This window comes from Centrocercus urophasianus, unplaced genomic scaffold (genome assembly GCF_019232065.1).
Source record: "Centrocercus urophasianus isolate 14NV4802_14NV808 unplaced genomic scaffold, USGS_Curo_1.0 seq_17, whole genome shotgun sequence".
NCBI classification, from domain to species: Eukaryota; Metazoa; Chordata; class Aves; order Galliformes; family Phasianidae; genus Centrocercus; species Centrocercus urophasianus.
The window spans coordinates 34,561,193-34,587,645 of record NW_024884722.1 but is presented as its reverse complement, the minus strand read 5'-3'; the positions used below and the strand labels follow the sequence as shown (position 1 = coordinate 34,587,645).

The 26,453-nt window shown below is 43.2% G+C and overlaps 1 protein-coding gene across 1 annotated transcript; it reads left to right on the top strand.

Moving 5' to 3' along the window:
• On the top strand, nucleotides 1-26,385 carry CHUK (component of inhibitor of nuclear factor kappa B kinase complex). The gene is made up of 21 exons (XM_042818860.1): nucleotides 1-162; nucleotides 237-331; nucleotides 1,018-1,132; nucleotides 2,849-2,918; nucleotides 5,532-5,620; nucleotides 6,703-6,792; nucleotides 7,014-7,138; nucleotides 8,664-8,771; nucleotides 9,876-10,011; nucleotides 10,964-11,158; nucleotides 11,461-11,563; nucleotides 12,076-12,199; nucleotides 13,390-13,541; nucleotides 13,969-14,030; nucleotides 16,558-16,667; nucleotides 18,052-18,101; nucleotides 18,789-18,885; nucleotides 19,709-19,856; nucleotides 20,416-20,552; nucleotides 21,949-22,045; nucleotides 25,923-26,385. The coding sequence occupies exons 1-21, from the start codon at nucleotides 16-18 to the stop codon at nucleotides 25,947-25,949; spliced, it is 2,277 nt and encodes a 758-aa protein (XP_042674794.1). The 5' UTR covers nucleotides 1-15; the 3' UTR covers nucleotides 25,950-26,385.
• Nucleotides 26,386-26,453: the final 68 nt, after the last annotated feature.

Genomic DNA, 26,453 nt, shown 5'->3' with positions numbered 1-26,453 from the left:
GCTGTGTGCGGCGCCATGGAGCGGGGCGCGGAGCGCGGGCCCCCCCCGGCCCCCAGCGGCGTGGCACTGCGGGGACAGCCGGCGGGCGGCTGCGGGCCCTGGGAGATGCGGGACCGCCTGGGCACCGGCGGCTTCGGTAACGTCTGCCTGTACCAGCACCAGGTGGGGCGGCGGCGGTCGTGGGGGGGGGCGGCGGCGGGGGAGCGGGCCCGCCGTGACGGGGCTGTGTGCCGCAGGACACGGGCGCCCGGGTGGCTATCAAGTCGTGCCGGCTGGAGCTGAGCGTCAAGAATAAGGACCGTTGGTGCCACGAGATCGACATTATGAAGAAGTGAGTGCCGGGTCTCCGGCCGGCGAGCAGACGCCGCCGCTTCCCTGTTTGTCCCTAAGCGGGTAGAGCCGCCCCTCGCCTCGCGCATACCGGAGCTGTCCCGGCGCCGCGGGGGCCCCGTCCTGCTGTGCTCCGGGGGTCCACGCGAGGCTCTGTGTGCAGCCTGCGCCGGCCGCCGGGCTCTCCTGGGTCGTCCTCGGGCGCGGCAGCGGCCCCGCGGGGCGGCGTCGTAGCGTGGATGCGCACCGCTCCGCTCACCTCCTCGCCCGCGGCGCTGGGGGCGCGCTGACAGCTGCGGCTGCCGTGGGTTGCGGGTCAGTCGCGGGAACGGTGCGTCGTGATCGAAGAGCGGGTGCTGGCGGCCTGTGCGTCTGTGCACCGTATGCTTGCACGTGCTTAAACCCCTAGGCCAAAAGGGAGGTTTCCCTGTGCACTGGAATAGAGACACAGCTGAAATAACTTCAGCCAGAGTTCGAGCCGAGAGCCTAGTGCTCTGTTAAAGTGCTGCATGTGGGCTTTGAGGTGTTCCCAAGGTGTGGGGTGTATAGGACTGGGTGCTTCTCAGCAAGGGTGTACCTGGAGAGCGTAGTTCAGACCTGAGGCATTAAACCTGGCTGGCCAGCTGACCTTTCTTCCCACTCTTCAGTAGAGTAGCCAGAGCTTTCACAAATTTTCTGTCTGTCTAGGTTGAACCATCCCAACATAGTGAGAGCCTGCGAAGTTCCTGAGGAAATGAATTTCCTTGTGAATGATGTGCCTCTTCTGGCAATGGAGTATTGCTCGGGGGGTGACCTCCGGAAGGTAACGACTGCTTAGCTTTGCGTGGCACAGCAAAACAAGGGGTGTTGGTGCTGTCCCCATAGCTGTGGCCATCTATGAAGCCATATATGTTCTGTAGAGCTTCTCTTTTTTAGTGTAGATCCAGGGAAGTAAATATACAGTGAGTACTCGAAGAGCTTATAAGCAGGGGAACTGACTTTTGGCATCATCGTAATGATGTAGCAAAGGAAAATAGCCTTAAAATAAATTTAGATAATGGAGAGAAATTCTTTACTCAGAGTGCAGTGAGGCCCTGGCACAGACTGCCCAGAGAAGCTGGGGGTGCCCAATTTCTGATGGTGCCCAAGGCCATGATGGATAGAGCCCTGGACAACTTGATCTGATGGGATGTGACGAGCCCATTGCAAGGGTTAGAACTGAATGGGCTTTAAGGTCCATTCCAACGTAAGCCTAGATGCTGGCACTCTACATGTCAGAGTTTGGAGTCTGATACGTCGTTAACTACCACGTGTCCAGCTCTCAGTGCTGGGCTGGTGCCAGTTTCACAAACTTTAGCTGGCTCTTTCCTATCAGCTGGGAACTGTTCCTCCACAAAGCTGCAGCACCTGCAAGAAAAGGAAACTGGCAGCAGCTGCACGGCTAGATAAAAACTCATGCTCCGCTCCATTGTAGCTGTACACAGGAGGCAGTCCCTTGTTTAGTGGTGGTAAAGTAAATTTCTGCCACTTAAGTTCTGCTTAGAAATCATGTCATCGGAGTGGTCAGGAAACTTTTCTTCTGTTCAGCTTTTGTTGTTTTTCTCACCAGTGCTACACAGCAAACAGACTGGAGAAATCCAAGCAGATGTTAAGTGATGTAATGCATATCTGTGAGAGCAATTAATGTATAACGGTTTAATCTTATGTTTTAGTAATGTTTAAAACAATTGGGACAATGTTAGGAGGCTGAGAGGTTGTCAATTAAAGGAAGGGGCTATATGTGGAAGTAGCATACTGCATAGGTACATAGCTGTCCACGTACCTGGTGATACTTGGGTGTTGTATTTATGCAGTAAAAGTTTTGAGAATACTTGAACGCAAATTGGAGACCTCAGCCAAGAAATTTGGGGTTATATTAGCTGTACATTCAGTGCAGTATTTGATTATTTAGCATCTAATGCATAGATGCTAGTGCAGCTTGAGAAGTACTGTACTTTATTTCACTTGATCACATGTAATGCTTTGTTCTTTAGAAAAAATGAAAAAAAAAAAAAAAAGCACTATTTCTCATTTCTTGGACATTGTGCTTTTCAGTGCTGTTAATTTGCCACTGCACATCCATGATGTTTTATAAAGCTTGGAAAAGCATCTGTGTCTGTAGGTCATGCACATGTTTTATGCTTGTGCTCTCTTGGGGCAGTTTCCACAGAAGATGAGGAACATGAGGTTCGGGGAGCCTGGGTGTCCTCACTGCTCCCAGCCCTCGGTCCTGATCTGAGTCTCTCATCTGCTTGTTTTCCAACAGCTTTCAGATTTCTGTGGTTTTATTCTAGCAGTCCAAATCTCTTCAACCTTGTCTCAGTGCAGTGATTTTTTTATTTTCTTTCTTTCCCTGCCCTCTTTTCTATCACTCTATTCAACAAGAGTTATATTCGAGCTGTGTTGTTTTCTGTGTGGTGTTGGCAAGGGATGGAAGGCTTTGTTCCTGACTATTGATTGATGCATTGTGAGTGTAAACATCATCATCTTTTTTTTGTAGCTGCTAAACAAACCAGAAAACTGCTGTGGACTTAAGGAAAGCCAAATACTTTCTCTTCTTAGTGACATTGGTATGTAGTCTATGGACTTCAGTGTCTGTTTGTTTTCTGTATATTTGTATTTACGTGTAATGGCATTTTCCTTTTTCAGCTACCTGAGAAGGGGACTAACAAAAACAGTGTGCAAAACTAAGCTGGGCTTCTATTGCAGAGCGAGGATCCTGTGTCTCTGCTGATTGCAGAGATGAGAGGCTTGCACTAATGATATGTCCATGGAAAGGGACTGAAGAAGCTATATAGTGTTCAGCTGTGGGTAACTCTGTGGTGTTAAGGGTCACAAGTTTCCTGTTCTGTTCATGGCTCAGCAGATGCCAAGCTGCACACCAGTCTGAAGGAGTGTAACTTCTACCGCTTAAAAGCAAGAAGCTGTCTGGTGTATGTCTATGTTTCTATGTGGCTTCACTCTGTAGAATGCGCTTAGTAGCAGAGAAATTCTGTTTGTTCAGGATGAGAGGATGGGACAGCCAATAAAGCAGAGTGGAGAGCAAGATGGGTAAAAGCATAGCGGAAGAGGAAGAGAACATACAAGCTAATCATGCCGTGTCTTGTCCAGCAATCTTCCGGCTAGTGATTTCTTTCAACTGAGGATTAATTAGATGAGGGATCCCTAAATAAGTGCCTAAATGTTGAAAAGCTTGTCATTTTGAAAGAGTTATTCTATGGTCCTATGTTAAAAATGCGACTAACATAGTGATGGTGTCTGTTGTCTCCTTTGCTTGCAACAAGGGTGGCTATGTCAAGATGCAGCATCCACATTTAGCCTCAGGTTCCAGGGGGAGGTGGAGATTTTGGTGGCCAAATTCTTGACTACTGAAAGGTCTGTAAGAAAAGATAGGAGAGATGCACCTTAAAGCAGCTTCTTGGCTGCTCTGGAAGAGGATAGGTAATCTGTTGGAGAGTTACGTCTGCAGATGGTCTTCCTTGCAAGCTAGCCTTCCAAGAATGCTCCTCAGCAGAGCTCCTTCATCTTTGTTTTCTCTGATAGTTAACCAGTCTCTCCTAGGAGTGGAGCCATCTTGGTATGAAAAAGTATCTTGAACACAGTGGTCTGGGCTTCTAGGCAGAAGGATTCTGATGTCCTCTTTATGAGGGAGAGGAGAGATGGTTGGCTTTCCCCTAAAGGTTTATTTTTCTGATGCGGAAAAGGACTGGTACCTTTATTAGTCAAAACAATGTTATGGTTTTTCCAGAGTCACTCCTGACTGGTGTTAGGGCTCACAAAATGGCAAGGGAACATGAAGCCAAAGAGGAAAACAACACCAAGTTGTTTTGGTGTTGTTTTCCATAGGGCTGTGCAACACAAAAGTCAGCCATCTGTACAAAGTTTACCGATCCTTAAGAAAGTATGTGGAAACAAGTGTTCTGCATAAGTTTAATGGAGAGGTACTCACATTGCTGGGGTAGCCAGCCAGTACAGTCTCCACGAAGTCTTCGTTACCAATGCCAGCCTGCCGGTGGAATGTCTGCCCTGGGATCACACCCAGCAGATTCCTGTGGTGACCAGCAAGATGTCTGCACAAACCATTAGTACCACGACTATATATATAACAGCAGGAGACAATAAAGCGCCACATATCAGAATAAGCACGGTCACTCAGAGAAAGCAAGGAGACTGAGTTACAGCTACAGGGAAGTTTCTCGCAAAGAAGTTTCTTCCAGCTACATGCAGAAGCTGGAGGCACTTTACTTGTGTTCCCAAGCTAACCTGAGCTCTTTCTCATGGGCTGATTGCCTGTTCAGGCCATGATCTGTGTTCTTTCACACAGGCTGTTTGCCAGCCTTGTGTCTGACAGCTTCACCTAAAATCAGAAGCATTTTACTGTATAAAGCATTTATATGTTGCTGGTACTGCATTCTCTCCCTATTTCAAAGTGCCATGGAGAAGTGCAAGTTGGAAACTGTTAAGTGTGTAAATGAGTAATAGACTGGTGATGGGTGCAGGTTTGTCTCTAGTGAGAGATATCACGTCTTGAAGGTTAAAAAAATCTCACACTTTGACAGTTGTTTTTTGCTGTTCTGTATGTGGCAGTGTCCTGTAGCTGAGTTGCAAAATAACCTTTTGTTTAGCAGTGAGTGGTGTTATTTGGGTGGAGTAATGATTTCCTCTCTTCCCACAGGCAGTTTTTCTCCTGTTGCTGTTAGTAGTAGCTTCACAGCTACCTCAAGGCATTTTGCCACAAGGCAAAGTCCCGCCCTTTGCCTTTTCTTGTTCCCTCCAGCCACTTCCGTGACCTTGTGAGGTTCTGAAAACCAGCCTGGCTAAAACCTGGTTGATTTTTTTTATTTTTTTATTTTTTTATTTTTATTTTTTTTATTTTTTTCCTGCTTAGCTCCCAGCTGAATCAGGGAATCAGCTCCCTTCTCTCACCTTTAAGGCAAGAGATCTGCCTTGCAGTTGTGCCACCAGGTCTGAGCTCACAGCAGCCTCCCCATTCTGAAGAGCAGAGGAACAGCTTGTTCAGTCCTGTAGCTGTATGTGCAAACCCAGCAAATATTCTAAGTCAAGTTCTTAGTGTTTCTTCTAAATGAAAACATGTTGCTTTCACAATCAAAGAAACTGGAGGTATTTTTTAGCTATGTCTTTAATAAGTGTGTTTTTTCTGTCATATCACACATGTCTTTTAGGCTCTGGTATCCAATATTTGCACAAAAACAGAATTATACACAGAGATTTAAAGCCTGAAAATATTGTTCTTCAGGATGAAGGTGGGAAGGTAAGTCACATCTCTGCAAACTGTGAGCAGCTTTACCTGAGAGAAATAAAAGAGTGACTAGCTTCTGGCACTGAACTAGACTGAAAACTTAACTCTGAATTTATGAAATGCTTGTATCTTCTTGAAGCAACAGATTCTACTTTGCTTATTCTGTAAACTTTATCATTAAAAGCAAACAATTTTTGCTTCTGTTCAAGAACTTCAAAGGAGGGCAACAAAGCTGGTGAGGGGTCTGGAACACAGGCTATATGAGGAGAGGCTGAAGGAGCTGGGAATGTTCAGCCTGGAGAAGAGGAGGCTCAGGGGAGACCTCATTGCTCTCTATAACTTCCTGAAGGGAGGTTGTAGTGAGCTGGGGGTCGGCCTCTTCTCTCGTGTCATTAGTGATAGGACCAGGGGGAATGGCTTCAAGCTACGGCAGGGGAGATTCAGGCTGGACATGAGGAAGTATTACTTTTCAGAAAGGGTGGTCAGGCACTGGAACGGACTGCCCAGGGAGGTGGTGGAGTCACCGAGCCTGGGGGTGTTCAAGGAAAGACTGGATGTTGTGTTGAGGGACATGGTTTAGTAGGAGCTATTGGGAATAGGTGAACGGTTGGACTGGGTGATCTTTTAGGTCTTTTCCAACCTTGGTGATTCTATGATTCTATGATTCTATGATTCACATGCAAACAGAGGATGAAAGATACAAAACTGTAGTTTATGGTAGCCTTACATTTGTGAGTTTGAGGGTTGTGTATACAATCAAGCTAGTTCAGAAGTACAACCAAGTGGATTGTTTAACAAAAAATGGTTTTATTTATTGTTACTCCTCAAATTCCAACATCGTAAGATAGAATACCAAGCTAAAACTGCTGAGTTGCTTTAAACAAAGTTGAGTCTAAGCTGAGGCCAGCTTATGTGGTGAAACAGCAAGCTTCAGTGCAGTGTCGTGTCTCAAACCTTCACCACAGACTTTTTCCGGAGTTCCTGTTCTGGCTTTCCCTTTCTTGGATGCATGTCACTGCATAGGTTTGGTTTGTTGTGCTGGTTTTTTTCCCTCTGAATTTGTTCTTCTGATGATCTATTTAAACTGCTTACAGATCGTTCACAAAATAATTGACCTGGGTTACGCAAAGGATTTGGATCAAGGAAGCTTGTGCACTTCATTTGTTGGAACATTGCAATATTTGGTAAGACAGCTGTGTTTTGTTTTTTATGTGTACAAGTGTTGTACACATTTTATAGCATCGTAGAAGTGTGTGAGAACCTACAGAAGTCCCTTGTCACCCTTCTGCTGGTTCCACCTCTTTCCCTCTGGAGCTGACAGCCACTCCTAAACATAGATTTGTCTCTGCGGTAGTGCTGGATTGCCTGAATTGCCTCTGAAGTGTCCTTGTATGGTTCTTTTCAGGCTCCCGAACTCTTCGAGAATAAATCCTATTCTGTCACTGTTGATTACTGGAGCTTTGGAACGATGGTGTTTGAATGCATTGCAGGATTTCGGCCTTTCCTGCACAATCTCCAGCCATTTACCTGGTAAGACATTCAACAAAAGGACTGACAGCTGTCAGTGAGAGTGAGAATCCCAATATCAAACTTACTGCTGTTGAATAATGAGGCTTCTTGGTCTGTTAAATCTTGCAGAAGCTAGTCGTACTTTCATTGCATTAATGACACCTTGATCAGTAATTTATACATATCGTCGTGGGTGCCTGTGAGCATAATAATTAATGCAAGAATTTGAAGTTTGAATCAAAAAACTTAATTATAATTCACACTGTTAAACAGGGAAGTAATGTCAGAACAGATTAATGCATGGAGAGGAGCAATACAGTCCTTTGTTCCGCTACACTGTGAGGTCACTTATTTTTTAGCAACAAATAATGCACAGCAAGACTTCCTGTTGCAGTGTAGACACATAGGACGTGCTTCCAAATAGCTTAACAAGGATGAGAACTGAAGGACATTAATAGGACTTCCACATATGTGGAAGTTTCTCCTTACTGTCTCATGGCTAGAACAAAGAGCAGAAAGGCTTATTGTTGTATTATTGATGTATTTCCATATCTTAGCTTGTGATATCAGGACCATATAAATAAAGATGGATTTTTCAAAGCATGATTCTGCGACAGAACAAGCATGAAATTTGTTTTCCTGATAGCATTAAAATAATGGGAGGGAGAGGAAGTAAATTTTAAAGTGCACTAGTTTCTCTTTAAAATCCTAACTCTTGGGATCTTATTCTTATAGTAGTTCAAATATTTGTCCCATTTTTTCCAACATTTGGAAAACTCTATTTTATAATAAAAAAGTAGTGAAAAACAAATGACAGAGAGAAACAGCTCTTCCAAGCATCTGTACTCATAAAAAGGAAGAAAGCAGTGTGGGCCATCTGCGTGCAGCTTCTGTTCAAAACTGGGGCTGATTAAGAGAGCAGACTGGCCTCCAGGTGCACGAAGTGTTTCTCTACCTCACCCCTGGCTGATGGCTGCGGCCCGGGCCATGCTTACATGGGATTTGCACTGGGAAATCCTGCTGCTGCGCAAGCAACCAAGCTCTAGGCAAGATGCAAACCAGTGCTGAAGGGAGCCAGGATGAGGGAACAGGTGGAGTTGCCAACGGTGGTTTTTCCTAGTGTTGGCTCCAGTAATACACAATATTTCTAATACTTCTATCTTACATGCTCCTCTGGCATCAAGGCAAGTGCAGTGACTTTGCCAAATGACTCCTGCAAGTTCAAACTGTCTCACAGTTGTGCAGAGGCTGATTTTATTGAGCAGGATTGCCCTGTGGTCCGCAGTTAATTGTTACCTGCTGGTCCTTTTGTTTGATGCTCTCCAGATGTCCTTGCAAGCAGATGTGAAAATGTGTCCAGAGATAGAGTTGATTGCAAGGACTCCCTTCTTCCAGTTGGAGGTAGTTGTGCTAGGTGAATTGTTTAGAAATATATTCATCCTGAAAAAAGTTTCTTTTCTAAAGCTGATACTTTTTGCTAATGCCAGGTTTGCTTGCCCCTTTACAGAAGAAATATTATCATACCCATAAAGAATTTATTTTCTAGGCATGAAAAAATCAAGAAGAAGGATCCAAAACACATATTTGCTTCTGAAGAGATGAGTGGGGAGGTTCGCTTTAGTACTCATTTGCCACAGCCTCACAGCATCTGCAGGTAAGTGTGACAATGTGATTATATATGATAATTTTTGGCTCATCTTTTAAATGGAGGGGTCCTTCTTTCTCCTAAATACTGTCTCAATCTGTAAGCAAGCTATTATTTGCTGTTACGGAATAGCTTGTAGCCGCATAGATCTTCATGGAACTTTGGGCTCTTCACTGAGAGAGATGACTTCATTAATATCTGCCTGAAAATTTGATGGTATTGAATCTCATAAACCAAGTCATAAACGATTCTAATATAATTTTAGTCATAGGAGCTTAAATTAGCTCCTTCGCGAAAGCAAAATTATCTAGTATTTGCATTGGAAAATACTGTGGCAAGAACAACCAATGCCTCAGAGATGGTCAGAGCCTGCTGAATAGAGCATACAAGAAGTTCCTGAAGCTGAAGCATCTGCTTTTGTCTTCCAGTATCTCGTGGGGTGCTACAGAAACAGCAGATCCAGACTCTTTATAGAGAGGCAGAGTGGAAGGACCAAGGGCCACAGCACAGGTGCTTAAAGGAAAATGATATTTGTAGATAGGAAAAAAAAAAAGTTTCCTGAAGCTAGTGATGCATCCCTGAGTGGGAGTGCTTCTTGCACTGTGCAGTGCCTTTCACCACGTTACTGATAATAAAGTTATGTGCTTTTGATGTGGATAAACAAGGAAGAGAGCTTTGTGGGAGGTGAAGGGCCATTTTTCAGCTATCTGTGGGGACAAGGCAAGGGGAAATAGCCATAGACTGGAGCACAGGAAGTTCTGCAGCAGTGCATAAGAACGCCTTCACGGTGAGGGTTACGGAGCCCTGGGATGGGCTGCTCAGACAGGTGGTGAGTCTCCTCTCAAGACCCATCTGGATGCCCACCTGGGCAGTCTGCTGCAGAGGTCCTGCTTTGTGGCAGGGTTGAACTCAACGATCTCTAGAGGTCCCTTCCAGCCCCTACAATTCAGTAATTATTCCAAGCAGCTCTGCACCATCATGATGGTTGTTCTGTAGACAGTTTTGCTTTTTAAGACTGTTTAAGGTTTACTAAGTGAGCTTAGTGTGTTAGAATATCTGCCTTCTCTTTCTCATGGTTCTTCTGTTTTGAAATTCATTATTATTGTTGTTTAGTTTAATTGTAGAACAGATGGAAAGTTGGTTGCAACTGATGCTGAGTTGGGATCCAGAACAGAGGGGTGGAGGTTTAGATCCTGAAACCAATTGTCCAAAGTGCTTCCTAATTATGGATCACATACTGAATTTGAAGGTGAGTGTAGTTTTAATGGGCTCAGTAGAAACATTTCAGAGAACAGGAATTGTGTTCAATACAGCAAAGCTATAATCCCAGCATCATCTAGCTTCTGGGTTTTGAGGAATCTTTTTGCTGGTGTTGGAAAGTATGTGTATATACAGCCTGTCTGGCACATATCTGAGGACAGAATATCATATGCTATATTAATCTCTAGCTTTGTAGCAGAAGAATGATCCTAAATTCCTGCCTGTCATCTTAGTAAGGACTCAGCAAGCTCAAGTGACTGTTCAGTATTTGCTAATGACTGTTAATTTTGAACTGTATTACTGATACAGTGACTTCAGGTTTGTGTACTAGTAGTAGATCAGAGGTTGTATTCACTTGGCTGTTCCCCTTCAAATTATTTATTAATTAACTGCTGAAGTGAGACTAACTGAGGCAGAAGTGCGTGGAAGCCAGAGGATAATCTGAAAGAATTCCAAAGGAATTAGAGACAGAAACACAAAACATTATGGCAATAATTGGGACTTGTCACAGTCTGCATATTGTGATGTGGTTTGAGACCTACGGTTTCCACTCAGATACAGTAAAAACAGAGAAAGCCATGAGAGCAGTGAGAAGATAGGTGGAGTTATGTCACAGTTGTTTTATATGGAGGAATTAGACTCCTCTTCTTGAAAGCAGTGCTGGCTACTTCAGAGATAACAGACTTAAGATGGCCTGTATGCTAGCTTGTTTCTATTCTTTTCGTGTGGCTTTTGAGCTGTGAGGGAGTTTGGTCTTAGTTTTCTGATATTGAGTTAAAAGTTACAGGTCTGAATTTTATGATGTGAGGCTTTACACCTGCACTTAATTATTGTAATTGCTAAAACTTTATGGTTTATGGTTACGTACACCCTTTGAGGCTATTATGTGCATTGTCTTGGATAGCCAGTGACCTGTAATTATTTTGCACTCTTTTTTACAGATAGTGCACATCCTAAATATGACCTCTGCCAAGATTGTTTCATTTCTCTTGCATCCTGAGGAAAGTCTTCATTCCCTTCAGATTCGAATTGAGTTTGAAACTGGAATAAGCACTGGAAATCAGGAACTGCTCTTGGAGACAGGAATTTGCCTGGACCCCCGGAAACCTGCTTCCCAGTGTGTTATTGATGGCGTAGTAAGAATGATTCTGTTCATTTAAAGTCTTTCCCACTCTTAAGGAATTTGAAATCTTAAGGAAGATTAATTGCTTTGATCTCATCCCACTTGAGACAATTTACTCTGTGTAGCATGATTTTCTTGGATAACATAGGTTGCTATGGTTATATTCCAACTAAATCTTTAAAGTAACTTGCTAGCAAAGGGTCCTGTGCTTCTGTGGAATCTGTCAAAGTCAATTTTTTAAGGCATCAGATATGAAGAGTTTCTGATGACAATAACGAGTTCGTTTTGTAACCAGATTTTCTCTTGTTTGTGCAGAGGGGCTGGGATAGCTATATGGTCTACTTGTTCGATAAAAGCAAAATTGTCTATGATGGACCCTTTGCTTCTCGGAGTCTGTCTGAGTGTGTAAATTATATTGGTAAGTATGCTGGAGGACACCTTGGACCTGAAAGCATTACTTCTTGTGGAAGTAGATTTGCCTTGCTAATCTCTGTGTGTATTTCGAAGGGCAGCCTCTGACTAAGAGGACCATTTAAGAACATGTAGCAGCCTAGCAAAATGTTATCTACAGTGTTATCTCCACATTTTATAGATTTAACAGCTTAGAGCATCTGTTGCTTACTCTTTTGGAACTCTTCTGTAGAGCTTTGGTAGCTTGAGCGAGTGCTTTAGATGCAGAATTAATGGATAAAACAAACCATGGGTCCTGCCTTTTCTGACGTTTCACATAGTGTTATGTCACACCTTTTATTGCCAGTAGCCAAAATGCTCAAAAAAATCAGAACAGCACATAGCAAATGAGCAGTTCTTATGTGTCTTGATCTGTTAGTTTAAGTACCTGAAGCAGGAATAGGGAATGTTGTAAGCACTAGACTCCTTTTCTAGAGTTGTTCTTCCATGTAGGTGCAATTATGTTTTTCTTGTATTCAGTACAGGATAGTAAAATCCAGCTACCAATTCCTCAGCTCCGCAAGGTATGGGCAGAAGCAGTTCACTACGTCATTGGGCTAAAAGAAGATTACAGCAGGCTTTTCCAGGGCCAGAGAGCTGCTATGTAAGTTGTTATTCTTAATTCAGAGGATTCAGTATTATGCAAACACGGAGACTGACTGGAAGCATGCAGCTCAGGGGACTCCTGATTGCTAGAAGTTTTATAGCTCTCTGATCTGCTATACTTCTACATTATGAAGTGTGTTTGGGCTGGGAACTTAAACAGCTCCATTAATTCTATTTCATACTGCCTGATGTTGATAACAATTGAAAAAACTTGAATGCAGTCATAGACTTGCAGAATAGCCAAGGTTGTCAGAGACCTCTGGAGGTCATCTGGTTCAATCCTTTCTGACACAACTTGTCCAGAACTATGTACAGATGGCTCTGGAATATCTCTGAGGATGAAGACTCTGCAGCCTTTCTGGGCAACCTGTGCCAGTCCTCATTGAAAAGTTTAAATTTAAAAAAAAAAGTGTTTCCTAGTGTTCACATGGAACCTCGGACATTTCAGTTTGGGGCCATTGCCTGTTGTCATGTCACTGAGAACCACTGAAACGAGCCTCCTTCTTTAAACTTCCTTTCAAATATTTACATACAGTGATGCCCATTCAACTTCTTCTACTTGCTCATCCTCCTATGAATGATTTTCCAGAACTTTAGTTATCTCTGTTGCCCTTACTTGAACTCCCTCCAGTATGTCCATGTCTCTCTTGCACTGGTGAGCCCAGAACTGGGCTCTGTCCTCCAGGAGTGGCTTCACCAGTGCTGACATGAGAGGATTGATCAGCTCAAGCTGCTGGCAGCACAGTACAGCCCAGGGCATTTGTTTCACAAGTGGCAGAATCAGGGAAACTGTTTGCTGTGTTTGTAGGGTTTTATCCTGTGTGGCAGCAAATGGGCAGTATTATGTGCCTCAGACAGTAAAAAAGATGACAGCATTCACCAGGGGCCACGCTACAGAAGCCTGTGTATGCTAACAGTAGTCCCCATTGCAAAGGTTGCTTAATTGACACACATGCATGAAGAAAAAAAAATAAGAAATGAGAAAGGACTTCCTCTTTTGCTTGTTGAGGACCTGCATATTCTGAGAGTGAGTTGGAGTCTGTGACCCCACTAACACTCCTTGTTGTAAACATCTCACTATTTCTTTTGTTTACCTGTCTTGCCTTCAGTGACAGCTTCTTTGGTTGCTGACCACATAAATGCACATACACTTTTCAGCTAATATGATGTTCTTCTTTCATTTGTTAGGCTGAGTCTCCTTCGGTATAATGCCAACCTAATAAAAATGAAAAACAATATGGTATCAGCCTCTCAGCAACTGAAAGCAAAGCTGGAATTCTTTCACCAGAGTATTCGCCTTGACCTGGAGAGATACAGTGATCAGATGGCTTATGGCATATGTACATATTTTTGTAATACTTTCCTGGGTGCCTTGTCTGATTTTTGTAAAGGATTGGGCTAACTGTGAACCACTGTGGGTAGGAATTACCTTAAAAGAAAATGTATGCAGGAGCTGCCATTGTGTTTCTCAGCATCTTTATGTGTTTGTTTTTTTCTGTTTTTTTTTTTTTTTTTTTTTTCTGGGGGAAGAAGATGAATTTGGCACGAGCAAAGGAGGTTAAAAAGTATAAGATGCCTCCATAACTGCAGGTGTAGTAATACATGTCAGCTGTTCCCACAACTGGGTTGTGGCTCCTGCTTAGAGATTCAACCTATAGAGATTCAACTTCTTTATCTTTAAATTCAACTGATGCATGCATAGCTTGTGTCATGCTTTCTTTTCGTCATCTGTAGCTTTTTAAACGTTAACAAATCTTTTCTCTTAAGCTTCAGAAAAGATGCTGAAAGCATGGAAAGAGATGGAAGAGAAGGCCTCTCAGTGTGCCCAGGTATGCACCAAGTTGTTTGAATCCAGTGGTTTGAGCAAAACTAATGCAAAATTCATTAGACTCAGTTTGTTTATATAGGAAAGTAGGCTGTAGAGAAATGTTTACTACCAAAAGGAGTGGTGTTGCCAAGAGTCTTCTACCTTGATTTTATTGCACACAAAAATGTACATTGCTAAAACTGAAAATGATACTAGTCAGTCACTAGGCAGTGATCTGAAAATTGCAATGCTTAACTTAAGAATACAGACAAATGCCTTGCAAATAAGCAGGCAAATTGAGTTTTGGTAAAAGAAATTAGAGTCGTTCTTAAGAAATTCAGAATGGAGCTAGAACCAGTTCTTAGTGAGAGTTGTCTTCTGCCCCAAGCGTGTAACATTGCCTGGTGTTGTTATGGCCAAAGTGTAGGACCTGGCATTTGGTTTTTTTGAACTTCATCCCCCTGGCCTAAACCCAGCTATCCAGCCTGTCCAGATTCCTCTGTAGGGCCTTCCTACCCCCAGGCAGATCAGTACTTCCTCCCAGCTTGATGTCACCTGCAAACTTACTGAGGGTGCACTCAATGCCCTCATCCAGGTCATCAATAAATATACTGAGCAGGACAGGCCCCAGTACCGACCCTTGGGAACCACCACTCATGACCAGTCACCGCCTGGATTTAACTCCATTCGCCACCACTTTGTGGACTTGACACTCCAGCCAGTTCTTTACCCAGCAAAGAGTGTACCTGTCCAAGCCACGTGATACCAGCTTTTCCAGGAGAATACTGTGGGAGACAGTGTTAAAGACTTGTCCTGTGAGAAACCCTAGCTGAATTATACCCACTACTAGAATCCTGATGTGTGTTTTTTGGGAGTATTTCAATTTTACTTCCGTTGAAAGTAATAAGGAAATAGAGACCTTGACATAGAACAACTCTGCCTGTTGTTCTGTCCAGTCCTTTACAGGGGAAAAAGTAAGCTTTTAGCTGTGAAAAACTGAGGACAGAAATAGAATGATCACAATGGTTTATTGTCAAAAGCTGCTACTTCTTTTCTCCTGGATATACTGAATAAAGCCTGGGAGGCAGAAGCCATGCAGAAGGGTCACAAAGAGAAAGCAGAGCATTTGCAGTGTATTTCTCAGAGTAGATGTCTAAAATATCTCAGAAAGTAGTCTCTATTATGTCTCATCTGCTGAAAGCTGTCAAGCTTTTCACTCACTCCTGGTCCTCAGCAGGACAGAGGAGTTAATATGATAAAAAAGCTTGCTGGTTACATTACATACAGGGAGATGGCTCACCAGTTACCATCTTCCCAGTCCTTTCAGTGGAGTGCTGGGTCTTCTCTAACGTGGTGAAGCTCTTGGTCTCTTCACACAGAGACCTCCCTTACAGCCCTGCTACCAAAACCTTGCCATATGAACCCAATACGCTTCTTGTAGGAAACAAGAAATATAAATATGGCTGCATGTAGCAGAATAATTCAAAGTTGTCAACAGCTGTTTCTAGGAAATCCAGAGTATCAACAAGTGTTTGCTTTGCAGAGCCTGAGGATTATGATCTATCTTCAACCCTTGCAGTCCAGATTGTAGTCACACCATGTACATTTATCAGAAATGGAAATTGATTTATTCTGTAATACACAGTGACTGTCCAGCAGGCAGCATAACTTTTATGAGACACAGTTACAGTCTTTATGGTGAGCCATAGTGCTCCAGATAGAGACCAGCAGCATTTTTCTTACGACCTCATTTGATCACATGGCTTCTCACTTCTTATTTTGTTCTTTACTTGCCATCCCTTTCTGGTGTCTCATCCTATTTACATACCTTCACACCAAGTACTTCCGCAGTTTCAGTAACAACTATGTTCCAGAAAACATTCCCTCTGCAGATCCTACAGACTCAGGTCAGAAAGGAAAAGATTCAGTATCCCAGAATGCTTTCTCAGGAAGGCAGTTTCTTTACCACTCACTTCTGTTGTGCTCGTTCAATATCCACAGTCCATGATTCCAAGATGGTAACTTGTGTTTTCTCAACCATGCCAGAGATTTCCAGTGTATGTTGGGCACCACTTGGCTTCTACTGGTGCTTGGAAAGATTGTTGTTCATTGCCTTATCTGACTGTGTGAGAGGCTTGATATAAGACTAGTATTTCTGTATTGCTTTGAGGAAGATGTGAAGTACTAGAGAAATGTTAGGCCAAAATGCATGTGGGAATGTAAAATGTTAGAGCACCTTTTATTCACGCTGTAAGAACAAGAAAAAACATCTCTGCTGCTGGAACATTTGTAGACCCAGAGTGTGTATGTGCAACAAGCGTTTTGAAGAGCTGTGATTAATGAAGAAGTTGATTTTTCTCATCCTTGTTGTGAATGCAAATGGTATCAGTGAGTAACCTTGGTTATTATAATAGCAGTCATATTGAAGAGTCTTTATCTCCTAAAGTCTGCAGGGAGTCAGCCTATTGTCCAAAGAAATATTCTGTAGATTTTTATCTTTATTCTTGCTGTCCTTCTTCAATTTGACTTGTAACTGCATCTCCCCATAGGCTGAAGATATTGGATATTTAGATGAACAGATCATGGCTTTGCACACAGAGATTGTGGAGCTTCAAAAGAGTCCATATGCAAGGCGCCAAGGAGAAGTCATGGAGAGCTTGTAAGTTCTTTACTTACTGTTTTTATTGTGCATTAATGGATGTCTGAGTGATGTTTTAATCTATTGTAATGGCTCTTTTGTCAGCGTTTTCAAAATGTGTTTCTCAGTTTTTTGCAAGCTGAGTGTACAGAGCAATGCTGAGATCAGTTTGATTACTCTGCTGTTAAGAGGGAAAGTCCCACCTTCTGTGGCTCTGCCTTCCTCTTGAAGATCAACTGATCACTTAGCAGCATTGTAAAGTCCAAGAATTATTAGCATTCAGTCAAAGGAGCAAGCTCACCTAGCTTACCTAACAAATCTGGAACTGCATGATGGCTGGACCTCTAGAAACATGGGGAAAACAGCTGGGACAGCCAAAACAACAATAAGATTAAATTTGTTGATAGTAAGAGCTCTTCTAACTAACTTTGAGTATTCTGAGAGGAAGCATACATTCTCCTGGCATGCTCTTTCCCCTCTGCAAAGCTAGGTCAACTAAGTTACTTTTTGTCCATGTACAGTCACTGATACAGAACAACTGTATCAGGTTGGGCCCAGGAAAGGAAGTGGTGGTGGAGAGGAACTCCCTCTTGCAGCAGTAGTCCACATTCACATCAGCTTAAACACCTGATGAAGTTGCCTTCTGAAGCATTGTTTGCAGCACTTTCACTACTGAAAGCACAAGGCTGCATCAGCATTTATCAAAGTACTTTAAGTATACCCTGAGCTGTTGCTCAGGATAGTCTAGTGCTACGAAGACAAAATTCTGTTCTTTTCTTAACAAGGAGTGGAGAACAGATTGAGTCTCCAGTTTTTCAGGCTATAGCAAAGCACACTGCTTAAGATTTGATGCATGCAGCCCAAAGACACAGGTGAGTCCTGTGTGGTGTGTCAGACTGGATGTGCACTGGATGCTAATGCTCTCTTTTTTCCCTGTGCAGCAGGAGGAAAGAGCACCTCTCACCTGTCTTAGACTGCTGCAGGACTCTCAAGACCAATAACAATGAAATATGTTAGAAATGCTCACATACATAAGGAGAAGAAGTTTGCATGATTTCTTGAAATCATACTGGGGTGATCTAGGGGCAGTTAAGAGAAGAAGTCTGGTGTGGGCCCAAGAACTAGTTAAACTGCAGCTTGTTGGAATATATGAGAGAAATAACATAAACTTAATGGAAAAGAAACACTGTCCTATTGTTTGTGCTTTTCATTTGCAGAATGTCACTAAATGGCACTAAAAGTGACCAGGCGACATAAGCAGAATGGGAGCAAGAATTTCTGAGGCAGCTGTGCAGAAGTACCTTTAGTTACAAAAACAAGGTTTTGCAGTTAAGGATACTACAGAAAGAAAACATAGCTGAGCCATGTGAAGGCATATGATTTTTTTCTTTCTTTCTTTTTGAAGGGAACAGAGAGCCATAGATCTGTACAAGCAATTAAAAACAAGACCTCCAGGTATGGAAGCAGGTTGTTCAAAGACTGCTCTGCATTTGTGCCCAGCAACTAACTTTCACTGATTTTTTTTCTCAACTCAGTTCTTGCAACCCTGAAAATACTGTTTTGGAGAAGTCAAGTCATTGTCAAGAACATACCTCAAGCCAGTTTCTTCTTGTTGCTGAGCCAGGCATTCTCCTGAATTCCTATTATACTGTTCCCCAGTCATTGGTTTGTCCTATGATTTTCACACTTGAGTATCTGCCATAAACAACTTTGTATGCCTTCTGACATTCCCTAACACTTTCTCCAGATACTACTCCTTTACTTCTCCATACTCAGGAAGAACTGCCACTCCTGTGTCATCACTCCAGCCAAACAGCAATCTTTTTTTCTCTTAATACCTCAGTTATTCTTGATGGAGCGTCGTGTTTGGGCATTATGTGTTCTGAATGTGGTACCTGGTGAGCAAGGAAGAGTTAGTTGCTTGTGCATTTGGCAACTATCTTTCCTTACTGAAGCTTTTATCTGTGGCACAAAGAGATGTTTAAGAAAAGCTGTGCCTAATGAGACATTATAGCCAACCTGTGAACTGTGTTTCAGTTTGTTTGCCCGCTCTTAAGTGACTTTCATTGTCTCTGAGCATGAATGAGGGGAAGTGAGTGGCTTCTCACTGAGCATTTTACTAATGATTAATGTTCCTTCCAGATCATGCCTACAGTGACAGCACAGACATGGTGAAGATTATTGTGCAGACAGTTCAGAGCCAAGACCGAGTTCTGAAGGAGCTCTTTGGCCATCTCAGGTAACTATTCAGAAAAATAAAGGCAACTTTCAGCATTTGTGTCTTTGGGTCAGTACCCAAATGTTCCATTCACAGATAAGCACTTCTCATAGCACTCTCATTAATATTAATAGCATATTAATAGTATTAATTCTTCTCTTTGTGTCTGTGTTGAATTTCCACTTTTTTCTTCAAAGACAGCTAATGCATATAGCTAGTAGCAAATGAGAGGAAAATACAGTAGCTTGTGCTGTTAGCAGCCAAGAGTTTACCTTAAAATTAGGCAGGTCTGCTCATGCTTAAGTTGGAATTTTAATCTTTAAAAAGAAATAGTGTAACAAGCTGAGAAAAAAACAGTGATTTGTTCATTAATTCCTCAAAAGCTCAAACAAAAAAGACATTACATAGATCTCAGTAGTCAGCAAAATGTGATCTGTCCTTATTTTCAGCTGTGGCATATGGTTAATAGATCCACAGAGAAAGTTGCCAGCTTAGGTACATCAGCATACAGAGACTCGCATAGACCAAAGAGAATTAAAATACTGTGGTTGAGTTTCTATACTGTCTGTTATCATCAGGATCAATTTTTGTACCTCAGATAAGAGCTTATATTCTCGGTATTAGTAGCAGTGTTGTCTACCTACTTTTTTTGAGTCTTAACCAGACAGAAAAATCCAGGGGTCCTTTCAGTCTTGCACATTTTGTACCTGCAGCTACCACAGTGTTGAGCTAAGAGAAAGGGGTGTTCTCACTGAATTGTCCTTGAATCTTAAGATGAGGCCACTTTGAAAAAGCTCACTGCTACACAAGCTGGAGTTAACTGTGTGTTTTGGTTTTGTTACAGCAAGCTCTTGGGCTGTAAGCAGAAGATTATTGACTTGCTTCCAAAGATTGAAGTGGCTCTAAATAATATCAGAGAAGCTGATAACTCGGTGATGCAGATGCAGGGCAAAAGACAAAGGGAGATATGGCATTTGCTGAAAATTGCTTGCGTAAGTAACTTCTGGATTTTTTGCACTTCCTTCCACTGTAAGAACCAGGGGACAGCAAACAAAGCTGTAAAGAAAGAAACTCAAAACAAAAAAGAGGTGCTTCCACACAATAGTTACTTTACTGTAGAGAAGGGAAGTTTGAGATGCTAAAAGTTCACACAGATTTAGAAGGACAGTAGACAGATTCATGGAAAAGAAGTCCAGTAAAGGAATTCTTGGTCCCAGAAAGTCCTTAAATGGCAAATTGCTGGAGGCTGGAAAGCAGTGCATGTAACATAGCATGACATGAGCTTCATTCTTATGTTCTCTGAGTGTATTGCAGGATGTATACTGGGATAGGTAAACTTGTGTCTGCTCTTTTAAACCTGTCATTATGTTAGTATTTCTGCAAAAATGAAATGGGTGCTTTCTTAAATAGCATCAGGTGTTTGAAGAATACACTTGATTTTTACACATCATTTCTAGTGGCTATACAGCCAAAACTATCTTGATTTCCATGTGCCAACGTTTAAGGTCAGCTTAGGAAACATATCACAGAAAACAAGTTTCTTCTTTCTAGACTCAGAGCTCTTCTCGTTCACTGGTAAGCTCCAGCCTGGAAGGGACAGCCTCAACTCCAGCTGCCACGTGGGTCCCCCAGGGCTCCTCAGAATATGCACCTCACCCTCTTTCATCTATGGCAACTCCTGGAGATGGGTAAGAGCAACAAGAAAAGGATGCTGCTGCAGAGAGAGGAGTCAGTATAACCACTGTGCACATACACTCTGAAACCACGTCTTCTGCTGATAGTGTCTCTAGTGCTTGGGGGCCCTGACCTATTTACATATCTTTACCACGTCCCACATGGTGGGCTTTGGATATGCTGTGAGAGAGTGTTTTAGAATACTAGACTACCTCTGAAGGCAACATTATTCAGTTCCTGACTGGTGTTTTTTAATAACTTCCTGCTGCCCATACCACAGCTCTGCCCCAGGGCTGCAGCAAAAGGCAAATTTGGAGCCAAAATGCAGTTTCTTTTCATGCCCAACCTCTGGTGCCAGATAAATCAGGCCATATTTAGTACTTCTCACAGCCTAAGGATTAAAAGTCTTAATTGAAATGGAGGTCTGAAGTTGGAGTCATGAGTAATCAATGTTCTATTTCACTCCTCCAAAACAGTTTCAGTACCTCATATGTTACTAAAACTCCAAAACCTCAGGAGTTTGGTTAGCTCTTTCTTCACAAACCTTCATGCTCCAATCCTGAGCAATTTCCATATACCACTCTCAAGCAAAGCTTGTGACCTCCATCAGTTAGCACTGTGCACTTAATTTCTTTCATATCTCAGCCTAGCTGAGACAAGAGAGTTGACAGGAGCTGAGGATTTTGATGCTTTTTTTTTCCTTTTCTCAGTTCATTAGTAGTTTTAATTCCAGTCAGCCTAACAGAAGAAGAGCACCCCTCAAAGACTGCTCAACACTCAGTGTTCAGCAGTGCAGATATTGTGGAGCAGTAGCAGGGCTTACAAGCACAAACATTTCATTTATCAATCCATTTGGCCATCTCTTTCTTTTTGGACCTGAAACATCTAATTTCTGAAGATACACATTTTCTAAGTGTGCTTTTGCTGGAAGTCAGTTTTCTGAAACCTTTAGCTTCCTCCTTTCTGTCTGCTGCTGTAGGGCATATTCTACCTTCTAGTGATACAGGTTGATCACACTTTAATGAGTGCTTTCCTGAGGTGATTTTGTGTGGCGTCAGAGATCCTCTTCGAAATCTGGCTTCACTGTACGAGGAACTGTACAGAAAGCTGCAAGATGTAAGCCTGTGATTTCAGGCCGCTTTGTACTCAGTTCATTCCCCATGTTCTCTTAAGGCTGAATTTCAGAGTGGTTTGCGTACTTCCTCTGTAGGGAAGGAGAACAAATGGAGGCTTGTGGGGTGAGGATCTGCTGGATGCTTCCTCCAGGCGTGTTTTATGCCCTAAAAGGCAGCTCTGTAATTGCAGAGAACTGTTAGTTTTTTGGTGTTTTACTTTTTTTCTTCAGTGCAGAAACTACTGATGTCAGTGTTAACTTTTTTTTATATTTGTCTTGTTATGCCTTCCCTACAGGGAAAACTTCGTTGATGTGATAGAGGAGAACCTGAATTATCTTGATCGCTTTAGCAGTATGTTGCAGGAGGCAAGAGAAGAGCAGAACAGCTTGACGGTAAGCTTGTTGGTGTGTTTCTGAGGACCTGACTGTCACAGCCACAACAGTGTCCTCTGTGAGTATGGAGTACTCCTGAACCACTCCTTAATTATTTGTGATTATGTGAATTGCTGTGGTTGGCATATGATGTCTGTTACCTCCCTGAACTCTGCTAACATGCTGGTCTTCATGGAAAGCAGCCTGCATGGAGCCCTTTTCTGGTTATGAAATTAAGCTCTCATTATAGTGAAAGCGGGGCTTTAGAGAGTCCTAAGAAGGCTTTTTGCAGAAATTGTTTTTTGAAATAGCAAGGCATGACAGAAATGTTGATGCAGACTGAAACTGTTCCCAAGTTACTGATCAAGGCTGGTAAGTTACTGCTCAAATGGGCCCAGGAGGATGAAGAGCATCACAGAACACAAGGTTTCTTGAAAAGCTGATTTTAGCTGATTTTAGGTCTGTTTCTTAGAAACGCAAATTCAGATATAATTAGGCAATCAGATTGACCTTTTTATAAAGGAGAAGAGTCAATACAGCTTCTGTCAGCTTGAGATTGCCTCAATTTATTTTGCGAACTATTGCAGTCCTGTAGAGAAGTCAGGGATCTCTGAGGAAGTGAGATCCACTGATATGCTCTGGTTTGGATTTTCAGAAGCTACTTACAGTGTCTCTTCAGGGTTGGCATCTATTCATGTGGGATAAAAAGTTAAAATTGTTTACCTGTTGTAACTGCTGAAATAAGGAACAGAGGGTTGGAGAAATGAAGGTTTGTGAAATAGAGCTCTAAAAACTTTAAAATGTCTAGAAACATTTCATAGTTTCAACAGAAACTATGCTGCTGTTTATGAATCATACTGAACAGTGAACCAAGAGTTTACTGGAGTTGCTGAGGATGAATTCAGTGAAAACTTAATAGCAAATGAAAACTCATTAGCAGAAATTGCTATTGCTAGAGGAGGAGAAAGCTCTCTGAGTGGCTTTCTATTGGTTATTCTTACCTATTTCTCTGTCATCTCCCGCATCTCATCCCATGGTGCAACATCTGACTCTGACATATTTTAACTCAGAAAGATTATTCTTTCTTGTGGAATCATGCTCTGCCAATAAATACTTGATTTAGTTACACTTGATTCCTTTCCCATTCTCCTTGTATCACGACACAGAAGATAAACAGGAAAACAGCAGAAAATGAGATTTGTCCTCTGAAAGTTACTCAGAAAAACATAAGAGAAATCAGTAAGATCTTTTTTCTCTATTTTTCCATAAGCATGGCTGGGAGCCTTTTTTTCATATGTTTGTGTTTCTGTACTGCCTGTACAATCACTAGGGCCAGTAGCAGTAGGTTGTGTACAGGCATAGCATCATTCTCAGAGCAAAAAAGACAGGTTGTGCCATGCCCGAGTGCTACAGTAAGTGTGGGGAAAGCAGTGCAATCACAGTGAGCCATGTCATGAAACGGTGAGAATTTTTCCAGCTGTGATGGAATGATTATCTGGAGAATGGAGAAGTGCTAGATAGTGAATCTTTTGTCTCCATCTCTGTGTTTTTTCCTTGCTTTCTGTATGGGAACTACTGAGTCACGGCCTGAACCTCCGATTGATCACCTGAGGCGAGCCATGAGCCAGCCAGAGGAGGATTTGAGGGATCCCCCTATTATCAGTTAGCTGTTGTCATTGAAAAATGGGGTCCCTTACGTGTTATGGGTAATATTTCCCCATATCGCATGGCGGACTATTTTCAAGGACTTGGCAAGGACGTCCTCATCACTAAAGAAAGACAACTGGCTGCCTCCATGGTGGCATGGCCACTATTGAGTGCCTTAAATCATGCAGATACAAGAAATAATACTTTAGAAACTGAAAATCAGCTTTTGAAAGACCGCATTGAAAAACTGGAGCATGAACTTGGTGTTTTAACAGGGAAGAAGCCAATTCTACATCTTCCCGTAGGCCAAATTCATAACATTTCAATAAATGATGACCAGACTCCTGAATCAACAGACTTCGTTGATCAGGAAAACAACAAATTCAGATTAGACCTTGAATATCCAATTCTGACCGATCCACTGGAAGTCCGTCCTGTCGTAACCCAGAAAACAAAAAAAGTACAGGACAGACCGGCAGGGGTGCCGCCTGATCAGTGGCCCCCTGCCCAGACTCATTTACATGTAACGGCCCGGCCATACACGGCAACAGAATGGGTGGACTTAGTACAGTGATTTCAGCAGAAGCCTAGAGAAAGTGTGCCGGCTTGGTTATTAAGGCTGTGGGATTCTGGGGCAGAAAGTGTCTTGGTGAATGGCCCAGAAATAGCCAAGTTGGCCACCATGACTGTCCATCCTGTTCCCAGACAGAGGTTATATGTGGGTCATCAATATCGTGATGAAAACCATTCCATACTAGAATGGTTAATGGCGGCCTGCCGTATGGTATGGCCGAATAAATCGGACATACCTTTACATACAGGCATGTGGTCCTCCATGGAGGACCTTCAAAATTATATCTGCGAACTGGGTGTAAGAGAGGCCATCTATGAAGACACATTTGATGGCCCTGATATGGTTAAATTTTCAGCAGGGATGAGAGATTTAATTTTACAGCAAGCTCCCTCCCATCTCTATGGCACCCTAGTCTCCATATTAAATCCCCTTGTAGCATCAGAAGCCGTAGTCCAGCAGGCTGCCCAGTTAGTTGCCGACCTGGGAGAAACAGAACGCCTGCGGACTAGGTGCAGTATTCGGTTTTTGGAAGAAGCAGAGGTCCTGCCGGTAAATAAAACCAAAATGCCGGCTACTCGAGCTCCTCGATTGGGACCCATAAGGGTATCCCAAAAACAAACGTTTAATGATTTAATTTGGGCTGGGGTCCAATTTGCTAAGATCGACCGCCAGCCCAACCATGTCCTTCTCCAGCTCTGGAGACAACTAAAGGACAATCAAAAATTTCAGAGCTACCCTAAGAAATCAAGGGTAAGGGTTATAGAGAGGGTACCAACAACAACATGGAACTTAGAAGATTTTATTGTTCCAAATAGGAAGAAAAAGCCACCTCAGGTGTCTTGGGCCACAATGCCTGAGCCATCAGAAGCAAAAGAATTGGCTGTAGCACAATTCATGGCGTGACAAGGAATGTTAGTCCCCATAGGGCCTCCAGACGGGACCAGAGGCCCTATGTAGAATTAACGATTTATTGGTCCCGAAAAAATATTCAGAGATTTATGGCGTTAGTGGACACTGGAGCAAAAACATCAATTTTCTATGGAGATCCGAGGCAATTTGATGGCAACAGAGTGATGATTGGTGGTTTTGGGGGACAGACTATTCCTGTCACCCAAGCATGGCTAAAATTAGGGGTTGGGCATCTCCCACTGATGGAACATAGAACGGACCTGCACCTCAGGACCTCATGCCTCCGGTCACATCATCGAGCACTGGCCCATAGAAGAGTATGGACATCCACTGATCATCACTCATCTTGAATTGTACCAACACACGTTGCGATAAAATTGTATAAACGTCGTGATATACCGGATCTCTGTATTAGGGAAAGCTTACCCTTTAGTTAACCTGATCATTGGTTCACGCCTTGAAGGGATGGAGAGCATGGGAACTACTGAGTCATGGCCTGAACCTCCGATTGATCACCTGAGGTGAGCCATGAGCCAGCCAGAGGAGCACAGGTGAAGGCAATTCCTAGACCTATTTAAGAGCTGGCTACCAGTGGGGAATGATCTCTTCTGGAGATTGCCTCTATTGGTGTTTTGTGGTGAGCCCAGCCTAAGGGTAAGCCTTCCTTTTTATTCTCTTTTGTTATCATTGTCCACTTCGCCTAACTCTCTTGATTATGTTGTAATTGTAACATCTTGATACCCATTGATTATACATTTTCTCTTTCAGAACTTTGACTGGAGCTGGCTGAAGTAGTCCCAGGAACTATGCTGCTTCCTGCCTGTGTGCAGATAGCTGGCTGCAGCCACGTGCCCCATCGCATCTCGGATTAGCTGTATGGATTGCCCAGGCTGTGGGGCCAGCAGCAGATATATGAAACTGGCACTAACTGTTTAACAGACTGTGGCTTCCCTGTGCCTTCAGCACAGCGAACGCTCTGTACGGCAGGGACGCGGCACACCCTGCACTGTCCTGAGGAAGCAGCACCCTTGCCCGGGGCTGGACCTTCGGTTGCAGAGGGGACACGGGCCCCGCAAGGCCCCAGCGGGCCCCACAGCGGAGAGCGAGGGGATGCCGGGGCTGGCAGCCGCGGGACCCAGCGGAGCTTTTGTATAGACGGGTGCGCGCGTGTATTTTAAGCAGATTTTATCCTTAATAAACGCCGTTCTTAGGCTGCGGCGGCCTTGCTGGAGCGGGGCAGCGGTAGCGTGACGTCATCAGAGGGCGCCGCCCGGCGCTGGGCCTCTGCCGCACGTGGGC